Raw genomic sequence first — 20496 nt, 5'->3', positions numbered from 1 at the left:
AGTTTATGACTGTTCAGTAAACCATTCGGCCCGCGATTTAGGCTGGATTTTAGATTTTGGCCCCTTCTCTGATTGAGTTCGACACCCCTACCCTAAGGTGTCTGAGGGAGCTCTATATTCAAAATGAGAAACCAAGTCAGTATTAGATATTTATTGCACTGGAAGAAGGGAGAGTAGTGGGCGAGTTATGCATTTTGTGATCATCCATTGTTCTAGGCCCTGCCACTTTTTGAAAAATTCTCACCCAAGGATATGTTTTTACTGATTTATTTTTAGGGAGAGAGGAAGATAGATTAAGAGGAAAAGAGAAAGAGAGCTAGAGCGAGAGTGAGCGAGAGAGAGAGAAAGAGAGAGATTTCTATCACTTGCCCCCCCACATGCACCCTGACCGAGAATTGAACCCACAAGAGCCACCAGGGCCAGGCCTGCAACTTTTCCTAGTCCATGATGTCTTGGCATGGGCTTCCCTCCTAGCTTCTTCCTCTCTTCACTTACCCTTACCATAACCTCTCCTTTCTTCCTCTGCTATTCTTCAAAATGGTTATTTCATATTTCACAGCTCATTCATGATTTTTTGAGTTAGTATTTAATAATGTTTCTATACTGTTAGTTATCTTTTGATATTCAGTACCTTTTTTTCTTTTTTGTCTTAGATCTGCTGATTAGGAAATTTTTAAAATTAAAATCTCCCATTATAAATGTATTTCAAATCAAACTATTGTCATATTTATCTTCTTTTAAAAATGGCTTTTAGGTTCAAGAATTGATTGGATTGTAATCTTTGGTCCATGATGTATTGTCAGTATTGGTATATCCCTTTCCTTCTTTTATTTAGTTAATTCTTAATGAATGCTTGAAAATCACATACCTATTAAGAATCTAAATAACTTACATCTTCTTGTAGCTAAAATCTTCTTTGAAAAATGTTTCCCCCCCCAACATTTTAAGTAGAGGAATGAACTCTTTTGTATTAATCAAGTTGTACTGAATTCTAGCCATTCCAAAATTATATAGATTTCAGTTTGCTGCTGGGCATATAGAAAATATATAGTTTGAAAAGTGATTATTTATTAGTTTCACTTTTGCATTTTTTTTTTGGCATAAAGTATGCTTTCTGATTACATAATTTCAAAGCTAAAAATACAAAAGTTCTTTAGAGGCTAGCTCTCATACCTGTAGTGACAAATCTGGTATGAGCAAAGTAGTAAATCCTGCCCCAGCGATTTTTGTAGGTAAAACAATAAATAAATATGACCTTTAGAAACTAAGAGATTAAAGCAGGCTTATGATTTGTGTTAGGTATATAATCCTCAAATTGAGTTAGACTGATAAAAGATTAGTGTCAAAATAGTTTTCACGAGACCTAAAAACAATTCAATGTCATGGTAATGTAAGATAGTCAATAGGTCATTATATGTGGATTAAACTGTGCTATATTTTTAAGGCAGTTTCTAAAAGGATAATTATTTTACAAAATTACATGTAAATAGCCTTCAATTATTTCTAGAGAGGTTAAAAGAAAACCCTAAATAAATCAACTATAAATCCCTGAAAATTATCAGCTTTCATAAATAAAACATTTGAGATTTAATTTTAGATTAAGTTTAAAATGCTTAAATAAATAAGACTGCATTTTATCTCTCTCTTGGTTTGTATAATGAGAATTATAGAAAGAAATTTCAAAACACAACTACAATTATTTTAGAGATGTTTTTACAGCAAACTTTTAATCTCACTGCTTTATTTGTAAATAGCGAGTAATCCAGAGATTTTATTTTTGAGAAAATATTATTTTGCTTATGTCTTGCCTGATTACTAATGAACTGGTAAGCTCTAGAGTCAGTGTTTCCCAAACTTCTCTCATGATGAGAATCACCTGGTGGAGTTGTTAAAACACAGATTCCTGAATCCCAACTAAGAAGTGCTAAACTAGAATTTTTGAGAACATATAGGTAAAATTGCATACCTAACTTAGTGCTCTGTATATAAAATCTGTCTTAGAGCACTAGTTAAGTATACAATTTTACCTATATGTTCCCAAAAATTCTAGTTTAGCACTTCTTAGTTGGGATTCAGGAATCTGTGGTTTAACAACTCCACCAGGTGATTCTCATCATGAGAGAAGTTTGGGAAACACTGCTAGACCAAGAGTTGGCAAATTGTAACCTCTGGAGCAGATCCGGCCTGCTGCCTTTTGGTAAAGTTTTATGAGAAAACAGCCATGCCTGTTCGGTTACATGTGGGGTATGGCTGATTTCATGCTCCAATGGCAGAGCGGAGCAGCCATGCTGGAGGTCACAGGCCTGCAGGGCCTCACTGTTGACTGTGTGTCCCTTTACACTGAGTTTGCCGACCCCTGCTCTAGGCAAGAGCAGATTTAGGCAGGTCTTTCATTTAGTGTTTGTTTACTGACAAATCAAGTCTCTAATAGTGCCTATGTATTTCTAGAACGCCAGAGGTGTGCACTTTGGATTAGGAAGCTGTGTGAACCTTCAGGAACAGGGGCAGGAGTAATGGGCAGGAAGAATCGGAACCTGTATGCCAAACTGTTACTGCATATGCTGAAGCGAGGAGTGATCGAAGGTCCTTTTATACACCGACCTGAGCCCGGGACACTAAAAACTTTACCTTCATACATGGTAGGTGTCGTTGACCAAAAGGTGTATTAGTTTAGTTTCTTAAAAACTGCCAATTTAGACTAGCTGGCATGGTCCAGTGGTTGAGCATTGACCTATGAACCGAGAGGTTGCAATTCAATATCCCGTCAGGGCGCATGACTGGGTTATGGGCTTGGTCCCCAGTGTGGGAGGTGTAGGAAGCAGAGGATCAATGATTCTCTCTCATCATTGATGATTCTATCTTTTTCTCCCTCTCTGAAATCAATAAAAAAATATTTTTAAGAAACTGCCAATTTATCATACCCTTTGGGAATGGTCATATTAGTAAGGAACAATTTCTAGATTATATGTTAGTTAAAACTAATGGTTTTTGTTTTTTTTTCTTTCTGATTCAAGTTTTTCTACCTTGAGTAGAAATCAGAAATTGGCCTATAAGTGGCCTATACTTACTGATTTAGTCATTCTATAATATTCTATAATATTTCTAAAAATGTTAAAGTGTGGTTTTAAACTTGAGCCTTACTTTTCCACTGTTTATAATAATAATATTTTATGTATGTCAGTAAGTTTTACTTATTAAACTCTTTCATGTTTAAAAATTTATGAGAGGTCAGATTGAATGACTTCTAAAGTTCCTTTCTACTTTAATAGAGTGACAACAGTAAATTGGAGTTTAGAAGTGATTTCCTGCACTTCATTTAATTTCATTATCACAATCAGGTTTGTGAAAAGGCAATTGCAGTTACACTTGGTTGATGAATTGTCAGTGTCTTGGTTTGTATGGTGTTTGAATACTTGAGAAATCTGGCTGGAGTTCTAGGGATTGGTAGTTGCTGTTAGGATATTAAAAAATTTTTAAAAATGATATTTTAATATTTTCACATTTTATTTTAACAGTTCATTTACACCAAAAATTCATTCAAGAGGCATGTTGCACAATTAGACCAGAATATGCTATCCATGGAAGAATGCCAAAAGTTTTAATGCTATTCCCAATCACATGAGAGACTACATTTTGTTTAAAATCATTAGTCTTTGGGACATAGTTACTTGACTGAATATTTGATTAAACATTGAAGTGACTATCTCATTTAAAAAGAAATTGCTATGCATGTCTGATTGAGGACGGAGGGTCATGTTTCACCCCTCCCTAGGGAGCAGCCCCCCAGAGGACCGCTGTGTAGGATTGGGAGAATTGTTACAAAAGTACCCAGTTAATGCAGCAGTTTCTTCAGAATGTACCACGAAGACTGGCTCACTATAAGAGAAATAAATGAGCTAATATTCTTACTGACAATGTAGAATATTTTCTGGAACAAATTCAGATGTTAAGATATGAGTATATTGTATTATGTTTTCCCATTCACACTCAATTTCATAAAATCAAAGGCAAGTGCCTTATTTTACAAAGAATGATGAGAAGGCCTAGAGACTGCCTTGGGTTTTCCAGCTCATTTGTGGCATGGCCAGAACTAAATCCCAGGTCTTCAACTCTGTTGTTCTCATCTTATGAAGGGATTCCTGATTTTTACTTATTGTGGTTTCTGATTTTTGCTGCAGAGAAGTTAACAATCACAGAAAGAAGTAAGAGAGCATATGATTAAAAAAAGTTTCATTTATGTTTACATAAAGCGAATATTCCTTTTGTAATACAATAATTATTATCAGATTTTTTATACAGCAGAGCACAACTAAAATGTGCTAACCATTTTATGTATATTAATTATTTAATATTAAATTACTTAATATTTAATATTAAATAATTAATTTAATAATGTGCATTGAATGATGCATTTTTATATATTTTTGGTAGTTGAATATTTGAATGGTTATCAAACTTGAAATCTTAACTAATTATTTCATTATAGTACATTTTGAAAGAATAATTTTTCTAATTTTTAAAAATCAGTCCATCTATTTTGATGAACCAAATCCAGCACAAGCCAAAGGTTCAAGCCCAGAAGGATTACCGGATTGGGTAGTGGGTGAGCTGGGGACGAGCGAACACAAATTAAATGAATCATGGAAGCTTTCTTCTGGAGACAGTTATTCTTTGGAGCAGTCGCCGACTGATGGCCACAGGTATGCTATGAAAATGGGATTTTGAATGTGTTTCATCATTTAGCCTGTCTTCAGTACTGGTTCATACATTTCATTTTTCGTGTGTGTGTGTGTGTGTGTGTGTGTGTGTGTGTATTATGAAAAGTAGTTGGTTTACTTTATATTTTTGTTTAAGTTTAGGTCTTTGAAGGAATATTTGAAGGAATATTGAAAACCAAATGACAGTTTTGCTTTTTCATTTATTCTGTATTCAATAGCCATGTTTTGGTCAGATGCCTGGGTGAGGGCTTCAGGGTGGTTAAAAGAATGGCCAGTAGTTTCGGGGTGAGGCTCAGGTAAAGCCAGACGCCAGGGGGATGCAGAGGGACCCTCCAAGGCCTCTGGGCTCCAAAGGCTCCTGGCTGTGCTCGAGGGGGAGCCTTTGGGAGAGACACTGGCTCAGCCCAGCCTGGGGCCGGCCGCCTGCAGGGTGAGGCAGGTGTCGCCCATCCTCTTGATGAGTTCCACCCACTCACCCCGGAAGTGGTTCTGCAGGAAGTCAGGAGCTGAGGGTCTGCGCGGATAGAACCCAGGGCAGGCAGCTCCCGAAGGGCCTGGGCCAGCTCCTCTCCAGGGCCAGGGCGGCTTCCATGGCGTCCTGAGTTTTGCCCACTCATCTTGGGTGGCTTCAGCGCGTCCTGGAAGAGAATGCAGCCATCGCGCTGGGTTTGCAACTTTAAGATGCTCAGTGCCCTTATGCTTCTTCTCTGCCAACTCGCAGAAGTTGCCCATGCTCTTGAGAGCCACATCTTCCCAGACGAGTTAGGTGTGGGAGGCCCAGATACATGTTGGCCAGGTGGTTGGCTGCAGAATGCACCTTGGCGAGTGGAATAATTCTGACAATTTTGGGAACTCATGGTTTTTTGGCAATAAGAAGTTAAGGCAGGAAAAACAAACAAACAAACAAACAAACAAACAACCAACCAACTGGTGTGTTGGCTGGTCCCGGAGGTGGTTCTGAAGGTGGTGACTGAATAAGACAGGAGAGTGGCCGAAGGCTGGCAGAAGGGGCCTTCCTGGGTCTGTTCCGTCCAAACACCAGTGAAGCACGAGACAGATCGGGAGTGCTGAAGGCACTGCCTCCATGTATATTCTGTCAAAAGTAGAAAGAAGAAAGGTAAATGGAGGGGGATCATATGATTTAAGAAGAGAGGAAGGGGAGAGGGGTTTGGAAGATATCTCTAGTACTATCTACAATTAAAAATATATTTTAAAAAATGAAGAGGAGAGAGACTGTATCTTCGTAGAAGTGTTTACCTGTTTATTCTTACAAACATTTTGTTTAGAACTCTGGGTGAGAATGATAGGGAAGAGAGATACATGCATGGCTAGTTTCAGTGCAGAGGGTCTCAGTCATCGTGGAGGAGTTTGCGAAGACTGAGGTATGTATAAGAGTAGGGTTTAGGGTCAGAAATAGAGCAGAGCTCCAGTTTCTTCCTCATAATAGAGGATAAAGTTTGAGAAAACAGTGAGAATATTCTTTTGGAAAATGAAACCATACTAAAAATTTCCCAAGTTTAACAAAGAACTTATTTCTCTTTGCTGCTCAGCTATAATAAAATGGCATATTAATGCAAATTACTTTAGTATGAGGCTTTAGTTATCAGTTACATAAAGTAATTAATGGGACAAGCAGGCAATCCTTTGGTCATAGTCATTGTTCAGATCCCCTAACTTCATAAAAGCCTTCCCTGACTTCCCAGGTCTGTTTAGGTGACTCCTATTTACGCCAAAGCACTCTGTGTTCTTTGTTGCATTTATTGCAATTAAAGAGGTTCCATTTCTGTTCTTTTGCTAGATTGTAAATTTTACTAGGGAAGAACTGTGGTTTTCCTGTTTGCATTATATTTCCAGTTAGGGACTCCATAGAGTTTGTATTTGGTAAGTGCATGTATGCTTGAAGGTTGGGTTATCTTAGGCACTGCTACATAATCTTAATTAATTAATTTATTTATTTAAATATATTTTATTGATTTTTTACAGAGAGGAAGGGAGAGGGATGAAGAGCTAGAAACATCGATGAGAGAAACATCGACCAGCTGCCTCCCGCACCCCCCCACACCGGGGATGTGCCCGCAACCAATGCACATGCCCTTGACCAGAATCAAACATGAGACCTTTCAGTCCGCAGACAGATGCTCTACCACTGAGCCAAACCGGTTTTGGCCATAATCTTAATTTAATCTGAACAATAAAACCCCTCTGAGATAGGTATATTGTGGCAGAGAGAATGGCTCACAGAGATTTAGAAAAGACTTAGAAAAAGTCGAGGGAAAGACCAAATTCAGAAAAAATTAAGAGAAGTACAGGTGTAGGGTATGGAGATGCCCTTCCCACCGTGAGGAATGGAGAGACAGTGAAGGAGCCGGAAAAGGCACCCTTACATTCCTTTCTGCTCAAGTGCCAGGACATCACTGCCAATTAAGGCTGCAAAATAACACCATACACTGTATTTCTTCTCATGTTTCTCTATTAATTTAATTTGCTTTACTGTAAAATATTAATTTAATGAACAGATCTTTGGCATTTTATTTGCATGAAGACATTTAGAAACTACAACTATCATTTAGTGTAGCTAAAGGCAATACAACTTATTTCAAGGTCAAATACATAATGTGTGAGTTGGATCAGAAGTGGTGTGAAGGGGAATGGTGGTCTTCCCATTTCCTTTCTCCAGTTGCTCCTGCACCCTGAGTGGTCATACTGGGCTAATGAGAGAGTGTCTGCTAGTGGGGACCTAACACATCTGATCAGTTCTGCAAGAAATTGTTTTCCAAAAGTTTAAGAGGCTTATAATATTTGACACATGTATATTTTTATAGTGAATAATTTATTGTTACTTAGAACTGAAGTTTAAGGCTGCCTCATAAATTTTACAACCACTTCAACTTGTCCTTTGAAAAACCTCTTTAATCTTAAAAGATTTTCCCCCTTAGTGTTTCTTTTTTGATCACTTTATAAAATCCTGCTTTACTTAGACCTTTTTGTATGTGAAGTATTTCTAATGGCATTTTAGATTATGCTGTTTGTGTCCTAGCCTTTTTATATTATTAAAGATGCAGGGTCCTTTTGAAGCCTCTTTGTTAGGGCTCCCTATTCAGTGGAGATGGCACCTCTCTTTTACCTTTATTCCTCCTGTGGGATGGTGTATAGCCTGGTTATAAACAGCTTAGAAGTATTATGAGGTTATATTCCATCAGGCTTATTATCTGCTTTCTTTTTCCACCAGATATACATCATCTGCAGGTAGACTTAGCATTGCTCATCCAATAGCTTCAGCACTCCACCATGTCCATCCTGGTTTTATTCTTTGCTTCCTTTCTTTCTCATAGTTTTGGTTTATTAGTCATGTTTTCCTTTAGAAAAAGCACTTTCCAAATTGCATTGCTACTTTATGAGATCTCTAATTTTATTCTATATCAAAGATCTTATTATCTTCACAATGAAATATTTTAGTTATATTTGAGTTTGGAGCATGGTTTTCCAAAATGTACAATGTTACTGTGAGTCCATAGATGTAGATCTCATCCTGTACAGCTTGGTTAATCTCATTTAGTTCTACAACCATGAGATATATTAGTATATTTTGCTTCTTGGTCATCCTCCAAATGCCTGCCATTGAGATCTGGTAAAGACCTTCATTGTCTTTGTAGCAGGCAGACTTCCAGGTGGCCCATGATTCCCCCTCTGTGTGTTCACAGCCTCTGTGTATACCCTCCCTCCTGAGTGTGGGCAGGACCTGTGACTGGCTTCTCGTAGAAAATGGCAATGATGAGGGGATGGCACTTCCACGTTTACATTACGATATAGCAGTCTGTCTGGCTAGCAGACTTGCTGTGGTGTCACACTGTCTTCTAGATGGCTTTGAAAAAGTGAGCTGCCGTGAGTCCTTTGGCCATAAGGGAACCGAAGGCTGCTGAGCCCCATGCGAGTGGGAAAGTGGATCCTCCCTAGTCTGGTCTCCAGATGAGAACCCAGCTCTGGTCAAATCCTGATTGCAGAGGCCCTAAGCAGCGGACCCAGCTTGGCTGTGCTTGCTCTTCTGGCCACAGAAACTCTGGGAAAATGTGTGATTGTTAAAAGATTGTTCAGTTTGTGGCAATCTGCTGTGTAGCAGAAGATGACTAGTAGAGTTTTTATGCTCATTTTAGAAAAGTGTGCAGTCTATATGCAATACTTGCTTGTCATAAAACCTCAGTGTAGAAGTGTGTGGAGTAGAAAGTCCTCTCCGTGTTCTCCTCAGTCCACTGTCCTCACGAGAGGTAACAGTGGTCAACAATTTGGGACGCACACCCACACCCCAATATGTCACCACAGAATTACCCATTGACTTATATGTTCTGTTCTGAGACTTGTTCTTTCATCACTTACCTTCTGTCTTAAACCTGTAACATGTAGTCTGTCCTCTTTTTAAAATGACAGATAATAACCCATAGTGTGGATTTTCTGTAATTTAATAGAAAATGTCTGTAATTTAACAGTGTCTGCTGCTTTCAATTCTTTATTGTTATAAAGAAATCTTTATAGAATGTTAACATCCTACTACATACACCATTATGCCTCTGCATGTATTTTGGGCCATTATTGATTGACAGAAAAGGATTGCTATTTCAATAGCTAGACACATTAATAAACTTAGTGGGATCATTAGTAGGCTCAACATTTTGTGCATTGGGAACAGAAATCCATATGGGCTCGTATGGATGGACCTCTAAGATATATAAAGTTCAAAAGAAGTACATGAAAGCATAGGAAGCTTCCATTTGTGTGTGCATCTGTGTATTTTAAAGAGCACATGTGGATACATGTGTGTACATGTGCATGGAATATTTCTGGGTGTATTATACAAAACTGTTTTACCTTTATGGAATGGGACTAGCCTGGGAGGAAAGTTACAAACATTTTTTGTACATGTGTCTATGTCAGTTTTAATAATCACATACTTACTTTTTATTGCTTGTCAATGTGCCCTCCAAAATGCCGTCTTATTTAGTATACACATTGCTAACAGTAGTGATGCACATTAATACATTTGCTATATATAAGAAATAGACAGATTTTAACAAAAGATTGACAATTTTCCCATAAATAACTTAAATATTTATGTGTCCCACTTGTATTCTTAATTTGTTCAAACAGAAACCAGTGGCACAAGTTGTACAACTGATAGAGCACCTACTGTGTGCTAGATACTATTCGAGAAATCTTTTGTGAGTTAACTATATCTTCTCCACAATTGTGTGAGGCTGGCATGATTGCTCTTTGTGAGGTAGCAGCTTCAGCAAGGTCAAGCAACTTTCCCAGCGATGGACCCAGGCTTTTATGATTCCAGACCCCGTGTTCTCTCTAGCAAGCCATGGAGGCGTGAGTACTTATGCAGCAAATATGGAAATTTCTCTTCAGTTGTCTTTCCCCCACTTGAGCCACATCAGCAATCCTGGTCGGCTGTGCCTTTGTTCTTGGTTATTTCCAGGTTGAGCTGAAATGAGGCAGCTTGCCTTTGCTCAGATCTCACTTCTGACACTTGGCAACCATGTGTCCTCAGGCAAGTTACTTAGTTTCTTAAACCCTAGTTTCATCTTTTGTAAAATGGAGAGAGTCTCTGACATGAGACCCGGGACAGTGTTAATGTTGCTGCCACCATCCACCATCTCTGCTGTGGGGATTGTCTTTTTCCTTGTTCAGGGGCTTGCATGTTAGGTTGTTTGACCTTTCTTTGGATTCTCTAATTATGTAATCCTCCCAAAGGGTATTATCTTACAACCTATTAGTCATTAATTATTTTGAGATACTAAATATTGTTTTGTGTTCCTGAGAAAAATACATTTAATTAATGACTATGTACAAGGTTCTGACTATGAGTATGAATCCTGCATACTCTCAGAGTACAGAATGGTAATAGTGTTTTAAAAGATTCTTTGAAGGAGTCTTTATTTGGATAACTTAACAAGTCCCCTTTTCCAGGATAGATGGAATATAGTGTAAATGGCCTTCCCTCTCCCCTCATTTGGCCACAGCATGTATTAGAAGCTGCCTAAGTAATAGTAGACTTCAGTTCATGTCATCAGTTCATGCATTTTCCCAGAGACCAGAACACAAGATAATATGTTGTATACTTGTCTTATAATTTTGTGAACAATGTTTTGAGGCTTCTTCTTAATGGCTTGCAATGATTTATGTAACTTTTTAGTGAAGCATGATATAGTCTAGTAGCTTAGGTTATCACCACAGTTAGCTTGTGGCATAGTAAAAGAATGATTTAATACCACATTATTTTTTCTTGAAATGTTGATGAAAACCAATGAGTTAGGAGATGGTGAAGAGGAGTAAAGTTGAATCAACTCCAGCCTTTAAGCCCTGCTTTGCAGTAGAAGAAACACATTAATTCTGCTTACTATAGAGGACTTTATTAATGAAAAAAAGGCATTAGTTTGGATTTCTTTAGATGCCATTTTATAAGAACTACCATCAACATTGCTTAAAAATTCTAGGAGTGTGCAAACATTTATTTCATATCACTTTTACCATATTAAATTAAGGTTAACTTTATATAAATTAAAGTCTTATATTTTAATTTGTGTTCTCTAAATAATAATGTGTTCATACCTATAGGAAAGGACTTAGAAAGTAATCCTATTTTAAATTATTATAGAGGAGTATAATTTTTTCATCTTGCTTTAATGAGATTGTTCAATGGGTTATTTAATGTCAGATTTTAGTTTGAAATGAAGAAGCTAATTATAGTACTGGCCTTAATGGAAAATATGATTTGCTTTACAATGATCTGCTTTATGATGTGGTTTTCTGGGGATGCATTGTAGCAAAAAGCTGGGACTGTGTCCTTTACAAATGTCCCCTCATATAGCTAGTACTATTTAATTTCTTGTGCAGTTTAAAAACATGGCCAGCAGATGGTGCCCAAATATAATGAAATGTATTTGTGATTATGCTGATTTATATGAAAAAAATTTTTTCACTTTAAAATATTGATTTAAATTTTTAGTCTAGATACTCAAAAAACTATAATTTGACCTTTTTACCTTGTTAAACTCCATTTTTATATGTAAATGACACTAACACTATAAATAGCTTCTGCTTGTACGTTGTTGGATGGATTTACGGGTGAGCCAAGCGATACCTTTCCTTCCTAGGGATTCTCTATGCCCACTGGCGTAAGTAAATATGGTATGATTGCACATAGTTAAACACCCTTAAATATTATTCGCAAAAGTTCGTTTATTTTATTTAAGAATAGCCCTGTTGTTTGGGCAAAAATATTCCACAGCAGCCCTGTCCAATGGAACTTTCTGTGATGGTGGAAATGTTCTATAGCTGTGCCGTCCGATACCCTCCCCCTGTTCCCATATGACTCTGGAGCACCTGGAATGTGGCTAGTGTGGCTGAGGAACTTAATTTCATTTATTCTTTTAAGTTTATTGGCGTGATATTGGTTACAAAGGCTTCAAGGGTACAAGTCTATGATAGATCATCTGTATGTTGCATTGCGTGTTTACCACACAAAGTCAACCCTCCTTCCATCACCATATATTTGACCCCTCTACGCTCTTCTGCCTCCTTAAATTTTAACTGATTTGAATAGCCATAGGTGATTGGTGGCTCCCTAACCGGGCTTGGAGTTCTAGACCTGGGTCTTCTGCTGGGCCGTTGTAAAACCTGACCTACCAGAGGAGGAGGTGCCGGCTAGGTGGGGAAGTGGAATGGGAATAGGGACTAGGAGTTGAGTATTGGTGCACTGGCTCTGCCCCAGGGGAGATCTGTATTCTGTGCTTACCTGTGGTTCATGGTGTCTCCCTTTTCCATGATGATCGCCCATGACCAGCTTTTAGTTGCTCCTCTGCTCAGTTCAGGTTTCAGAGCAGCTGTCCCTGTCAAGTCTTTTCAAAAAAAGAAAAATCACTCATTTATTTTATATTAATTTAAAAAAACAATTATCTTCATTTTTTTTTGGCAGAACACTTTATGGAATTTGATATTTTTGACACAATGGACACTTGTTAGTTAGACATTTAACCTTGAGCTCTAGAAATAATACTACTACTCCATAAATGAGGGATGAAAACTGTTTCTTAGGATATCAATAAAACATAACTGTCACACACTTATAAAGTCACTTAGCTACTCATTAATTTTCCACATTAAACATCATTAAATTAAATGCTAATTAAACATCATTCTTAGGTATTTACCAAGGCAAGGTCAAGTGGTAACAAATTGTAACTGAGATGGGATAGGCTTGAAAATAATGGTCTTAATATTTCTTTTAGGCTTTGTTTTCCCCCCCCACAAGTTCTATGAGTCGGATTTCTGACAAACTTAGTCATTTTTTTCTTATAAAAATATTTTGAGCCGAAACTGATTTGGCTCAGTGGATAGAGCGTCAGCCTGCGGACTGAAAGGTCCCAGGTTCGATTCCAATCAGGGGCATGTACCTTAGTTGCAGGCACATCCCCAGTAGAGGGTGTACAAGAGGCAGCTGGTGGATGATTCTCTCTCATCAATGTTTCTAACTATCCCTTTCTCTTCCTCTCTGTAAAAAATCAATAAGATATATTTAAAAAAATATTTTGAATGAATGGGGTATTAATGCTAATAGTTTTTTTTTAAATTTCACAAGCAAGTTTCTTTTTGAGTTTATAATATGGGACAGTTTTGATTGTTCTTTGAATAAACAAAAAAGGATGACAGCTCATAAATATATTGTAAAATTTAATTTTAAGGGAGTTAAAGTACTTTCTGAGTGTTATACTATTAAACCAGAGATATTTCAATAAATGTTGATTTAAATGTGTGACTTTTTAAAGGTGTTTTTATTTTTTTAAATCAAATGTGTTATTTTAAAGGAGGAAATGGGAAAACTATGGAGTCTTAAAATGTTAATGAGTTTCTGGTCAATTTTTAGTTTTGTGAAGCTTCTTATTTTTTTAAAATTTAGGTTTAAAAAAAAAATAAAGTTACCTTTGAAAAATTAAAATAAATATGTTGTGGGTCATTGGAAGTAACTTTCATTTTCTTATTTTCAGTGTTATTTGATACTTTCCTATTGCTTTGATATTACTTGTTGCTTTTTATTTTTATTTTTCATTCATACTTAGCAATGCCATAGAGTACTGTTCTGAAGATGGTATAGAACAGTATTACCTGCTGCTAGGTGAATGCAAAGTCATGAATCTAAAGTTCTCATTTTAATGTTCCTGGTTATCTCTGGTGCAGTAGTCGTATTACTCTCGAGGTGTTTTACAACTGTGAAGAGCACACCTGAAACATGTGTATGAAAATGCATAGGTACAGTTTAAAGAACAATTATAAGCATCCCTTTCCTTTTAAGCCAAGAAATAGCACATCACAGTACTTCAGGAGACGTTCTGTGTCCTTTTCCTGCTGCCTCCACTTCCCTTCTCCCGAGAGCTCCACTGTTCTGTATTTTGTGATAATCATTTTTTAACTTTATATAATGGAATCATGCCCTGTATCTTATTTTGACACTTGCTTCTTTCTCTCATATACTTCAGGTTTATCCAAGTTAATAAATGTAGCAGTAATTCATTCTTGTTTTGTGGTAAACTTAAAATCAATGCATAATGTGTACATCGAGATATACAAATCTTAAGTGTAAAGCTTGAAAATAATGGAGAAATGCTTTATGACAACACATTTAGCAATGATTAATTGGCTATGACACCAAAAGCACAGACAACAAAAGAGAAAATAGATAACCTGACTACATCAAAATTTAAAACTTTTGTTTATTGAAGGATACAACTGACAGAATGAAAAGGCAGCCCATGGAATGGGGGAAAATATTTGCAAATCCTACATCTGAAAAAGGGTTGATATCTAGAATATGTAAAGAATCCTACAACCCAGTAAGGAAACAAACAACCCAGTTGAAAAAAATGGGCAAAGGACTGAATTGACATTTCTCCAAAGAAGATATTCAAATAGCCAATACGTATATGAAAAGATGCTAAATAAACATCACTAATTATTCTGGAAATGCAAATCAAAACCATGATGAGATACTTCCTGCTATGATGGCAACTATTTAAAAAACAAATAAATATTGGCAAGGATGTGGAGATACTAGAACCCTTGTGCATTGTTAGTGGGAATGTAAAATGGTATGGCTGCTGTGGAAAATAGTATGGTAGTTCCTAAAAAAATTAAAAAATAGAATTATCTTATGATCCCAATCAATTCCACTTCTGGGTACTTATCCAAAAGAATTGAGAACAGAGACTTGACCAGATATGTGTACAACTGTGTTCATAACATCATATTCACAATAGACTAAAGATAGAATCATCCCAAATGTCCATCAGTAGGTGAATGGATAAACAATATGTGGTATATTTACATACAATGGACTATTTTTGAGCCTTAAAAAGGGAAGAAATTCTGACATATGTTACAACATGGATGAACCTTGAATATATTATGCTAAGGGAAACGAGTCAGTCACAAAAAGACAAATACTATATTACTGCACTTATATGAGGTTCCTAGAGTGGTCAAGTTTATAGAAAGTAGAATGGCAGTTGCCAGGGGCTGGGGACAGCGGGAAGTGGGGACTTAATTTTTAAAAGGTTACAGAGTTTCAGTCTGGTGAGCTGGAAAAGTTCTGGAGATGGATTGTGATGATGGTTGCACACAATGTGGATCACTGAACTGTATATTAAAAATGGTACATTATAGTAAGGTGGTACATTTTATGTTAGGAGTATTTTGCCACAACTAGAAATAAATAAGGGAAAGAAAACACAAATTAGCAATATCAGGAAAGAATGAAAGAAGTTCCACACAGATCCTGCCTGCATTAATATTATAAGAAAATATTATAAATGACTATACCAGTGAAAACTTTGATAAAATAGACATATTTCTTGAAAGACCCAAAAATGAATACTGACTCAAGAAAAACTAGAAATGTAAGTGCCCTATCTCTACCAAAAAATTTCAGTTTGTAATTAACCATCTTCTCACAACTCTCCAAACTTCAATGACTTTATTGGTGAACTGAATCAGGATTTTATAGAAGAAAATTATATCATTCTACATGTTTTTTATACAATAAATAAAGACGAAATGCTTCCCAACTCATTTGGTTAAGTCAATATTTTTTGTTTGTTTCCAGAAGAAAAGACATTACAAGAATATTAAACTGTGTACCAATATTTCCTCATGTACATAGATTTAAAAATTAGTAATTAGCATCCTGTATCCAAAAAATATAAAAATCATATTATAACATGAATAGATGGACTTATTCCAGTACTAAGAGGTTGGTTGGCAATTGAAAATCTATTTAATTATATAAGAAAAATCGTATGGTTATCTCAATAGATGCAGAGAAAACATTTAACAAAATGCAACATCCATTTATGATAGAAACTCTCAGCAAATTAGGAATAGAAAGGAAATTTCTCAGCCTGATTTACGTTATCCATGAAAACCCAAAGCAATTATAAAAAAAAAAGTACAGATTTGTAGAATTAAAGTTGCAGTAATAAAGATAGCAGTGTTGGTGAAGTGATAGAGAGATCCATAAAATAGAATGGAAATTCTAGAAATAGGCGTCTGTGTATGTATATGGGTTAATTGACTTTTCACAAAGATGGCAACAGAATGAAGTGAAGGAAGGAAGATCTTTTCATCAAATTATGTTTAAACAGCTAGATATCCACATGGGGGGAAAATGAAGTGGGTTATGGACCTAAATGAAAATGCTAAGAACCATAGGTCTTCTAGAAGAAAACAGAAAAATCTTTGTAGCCATGGCAAAGAGTTCTAAAATAGGATATTAAAAAATGAAGGAAAAACTATAAGCTGGACTATCAAAATTAAAAGACATCATTTGGAAAATTACCTGGCAAGGCACGGATGGGAGAAAATATTCTGAGTACATATATCTGACAAAGCACTTGGGTCTAGAATATGTGAAGAACTCACAACTCAAGAAAAGGTAGATAACAACTCAATGTGTGAAAGATTTTACAGACACACCACAGAAGAAAATATATAAATGGCTAATACACACAAATGAAAAGATCAACATCATTCTTTATTAGGAAAATACAAATTATAAATATGTGATACATTACACATCTGTGAAAATGGCTAAAAGTATAAAGCCTGAGAAAACCAATAGAATTATGATATGATGAAATTGAAAGTCTATAATGTTGATGGGAATAGAAAATAGCATTCCCACTTTGCCAATTTCTTTTAAAGTTTAAGATAATTTACCATATGATCTATAATTCTTTTCCTAAGTGTTAAGTCAAGAGACATGAAAATGTATGTCCACATAAATATTTGAGCCTGAATATTCATAACAGCTTTATTCATGATAGCCCCAATCTGGAGACAATCTAAATGTCCCTCAGCACATGAGTAAAAAAGCAAGTGATGGTTCATTCGCATCCTGGAATACTACAGCAATAAAATGAAATAAACTTTTGATATGTGTAACAGCATGGCTGAATCTCAGGAGCATTTTCCTCAGTTACATAAGCCTGACAAAAATTTACATAGTTTTTTTATTCCATATATTTGAGATTCCACAAATTACAGTTGCAGAAGGGAGTAGATTGATTCCAAAGGAGCTCAAGAGGACTTTGGGGTATGATAGAAAAAAAATCTCCTTGTTGTGATGGTTATACCGGTATATCCATTTGTCAAAACTCATCAAATTCTACATTTTAAATGGGTAAAGATTTTATTGTAAATAAATGATATCTCAATAAACAATAAAAATCATATCCAGGAATAGCCAAGACTTCTTTGATGTGGCTTTTTCTAATCTAAACATCTGTGAACTAAAGGAGTAAGTTACTCTGCCCCCTCATCCACTCACATAGCTAACACAGGGGTGAGAGAGGACCTACCAGGGGTCTTCAAACTACGGCCCGCGGGCCACATGCAGCCCCCAGGGGAGTCTGATCCTGCCCGCCAGGTTTTTTGGGCAGTGAGCGCAGCCAAGGTGTTACAGTAAGAATTAGTAGTTCATATAGTCCGGCCCTCCAGCTCTCTGAGGGACCGTGATCTGGCCCCCACTTTAAAAAGTTTGAGGACCCCTGACCTAGACCTTCACTCAGAAAACTGAAAATTCAACACATACACAATGACAGTTCTACAGCATTCTGAAATCTAGCCAGACATCTCACCTGTCACCTGTTTCTTTTAAAAAATTATTTTGTTTCTTTAACAATATGTTTTTATTGATTCCAGAGAGGAAGAGAGAGGACAGAGAGATAGAAACATCAATGATGAGAAAACCATTGATCAGCTGCCTCCTGCATGCTCCTTACTGGGGACTGAGCCCACAACCTGGGCATGTGCCCTGACTGGGAATCAAACCATGACCTCCTGTTTCATAGGACGATGCTCAACCACTGAGCCATGCCAGCTGTGTCTTCATTAGGACTTCGTGCTTCTTCCTTGGTTTGTTCTTCACGGCCTGGGCTTTCCCCTCTGAATTATCTTTCTTTTACCATAAGAAGTGATTTATTTTAAGCATAGTAGTTTTCTTAGCCTGTTTCCCATTTGTAGAATTTGGGGTCTCGGAAATCTCTTTTCATTCTGAATTCTCTGTCCCTTTCACATGAAGCCAGTTTGACTCCTTGTTTTTGAGGCTGTGTTTATGTTCTTTGCCTTTCTGGGGCATATAGCTTCTTAGAAGTCTTCGTTTTCAGAAATGACCACCCGCACTGGTTTTCAGCTTCCTCTCAGAGCGAGGGACTCCATTCCTGCCTCTGGTTTCTTGGTGAGTTTGGTTTTATTCCTCTGCTTTGAGGAACCTCTACTTCTCTACAGTCACACTTCCTGCTGCCTCTGGTGGTTTCTGGAACCAGGCCCGGCAGACCTTCAGTTTCCATTCTTCTCCTGGCATTGCATTTTTGTTCTTGCTCGCAGTGGTGTCATAGGTTCTTCTCTGGTGCAGGCTTACCTGCCACTGTCACTATCTTAGTCTCCAAATTTCTGTCTTATTTGCTCCTTCTGGAATTCATGTTATTTAGACATTGGAGATTTTGAATCGGTCTTCCTTATTTCTTGCATTTATTATATTCATCCCTTTATTTTTTCCTTCGTGTTCTTAGAAAACTGTTTGAATGAGTTTCTAATTTGCTGATTTGATTTAATTAATTTTATTTTGTGCTATATTTAGTCGGCTGCCCTCTTATTCCATTATGGTTTTAAAAATTTGATAATCATGTTTTTCATTTGTAAGCACATTTTTAGGATCACAGATTGTTCATTTCCTTTCTGAAAAGTTCACTTGAATCACAGTCAGAGCACATATTAAAAATACATTTTATAAATTTCTCCCTTTAAAAAATACATTAAGTTTCTTTTGTAGGAAGACATGTGATTGCTCTTTCTTTGGGCTTTTAAATCTTATATGTGTCGTTGCTTATCTCTTTATCTTTATAGAGACCAAATATCTGTTCCTCTAGTATTTGGAACCAACAGAGTTGCTGAGTGATTGTTTCTGAATTCCTGCAGAAATATTTTAGCATTAGGAAAATGAAAGAAAAAAATGGGTATTTCCTACACCCAATTTCCTATTACGAGGAATGAAAAGGCATTTGATGTCAGAGCATCTTCTGATGTGCTTGAGCTTTTCTGGCTGTGTTAGTTTGGGTATCCTCAGCTTAATCAAGCCACAGCCCCTCTTTTCTAATTGGGCAGGCACCATAATCATGAGCTTGCTGTCATCACGTCCCCTGTTCTATTTGTAGTTCGTTACCCTTCATAAGAAAGTTTATGGGGTAGAGCTTTGCTTCTATCCTCTATCTCACTGTTCACCTTGACCTCCAGCCCCATCTCTGTGATTCTGAGCTACCTTTGCACCTACTTACAGGTTCAGTTCATTGTGTTACCAGCTTGACTCAGTCTCAGTGGCCAGAAATAAAATATCTATGCTTAATGTTCCAAGTTTCTTGTGCCAGCCCAGATTTTAGTGCTGATGCTGACCTTCCTATTTTCCTTGGTTCAGCTGCCTTCACTGGAGCTGGCTTCGGGAAGCCTCTGCTCCACTTGGCCTGCATTGGCACATGTCCTGGGGCATTGGAATGCATTTGGTTTTGGACATGGTGAAATGGAAGTGGGGCTATTTAACTTGTATTTGTAATGGAGTTGGAGGCAGAGCAATTGGGATGGGATTGATATGTGGATTTGGTAATCCATGCTTACTATTATTTAAAAAAATGAAGAGCATGTTGACTTGTCCAGGGAAAGCATGTAAAAGGGAAGTAGATAATATTAAGCACAGACACCTGGGATTTAGCCAGTATGGGATGTACAGAGAGAGAAAAGCTAGTGAAGGTTTCTGTGAAGGGGATTTCTCAAGGGGAGAACCAGGGCAGAATGTTCTGTGGCAGCTTTAAAACATTGTCCCTCATGCCTTGATAAGAATAACTAGGGAAGGGAAGGACATTTATGACTCATTGAGCAACTAGGAGATCATTGATGACTTTACACACAACACTTTCAGGGGGAGTGGAAGTCAAATTGTTAATTGAAGAGTATATGGCAGGTTAGGGCATGGACCCAATAACTTATTTTGAAAATTTATTGTGATGGAAAGAGGAAGATTGGTATAGAGGATGCTGAAGTGAGGTAGAAGGCTGTGTTGTTTTATGTATGTACCCTGTGTAATAAACCAATAAATGTTTCAGTTCTTCTTTTTATTAATATTTTCTATGAGAAGAATTACTTTTAATATTTAAGCATTTTTCAATTTTTAATTATAGCTCTT

General features: G+C 36.9%; 1 protein-coding gene across 3 annotated transcripts in view; it reads left to right on the top strand.

Moving 5' to 3' along the window:
- Window positions 1-20496, top strand: part of CEP112 (centrosomal protein 112) — a 261521-nt gene that overhangs the window by 6983 nt on the left and 234042 nt on the right. For all 3 annotated transcript variants that reach the window (XM_084864076.1, XM_084864074.1, XM_084864075.1), the window contains exons 3-4: window positions 2449-2639; window positions 4528-4700. In XM_084864076.1, the coding sequence (XP_084720202.1) occupies window positions 2449-2639; window positions 4528-4700 (364 nt within the window). The remainder of the gene's footprint in view (window positions 1-2448; window positions 2640-4527; window positions 4701-20496) is intronic.

Source organism: Pipistrellus hanaki (genome assembly GCF_964339955.1).
Source record: "Pipistrellus hanaki genome assembly, chromosome: 16".
Lineage (NCBI taxonomy): Eukaryota > Metazoa > Chordata > Mammalia > Chiroptera > Vespertilionidae > Pipistrellus > Pipistrellus hanaki.
This window is presented reverse-complemented; position numbering and strand designations above follow the sequence as displayed.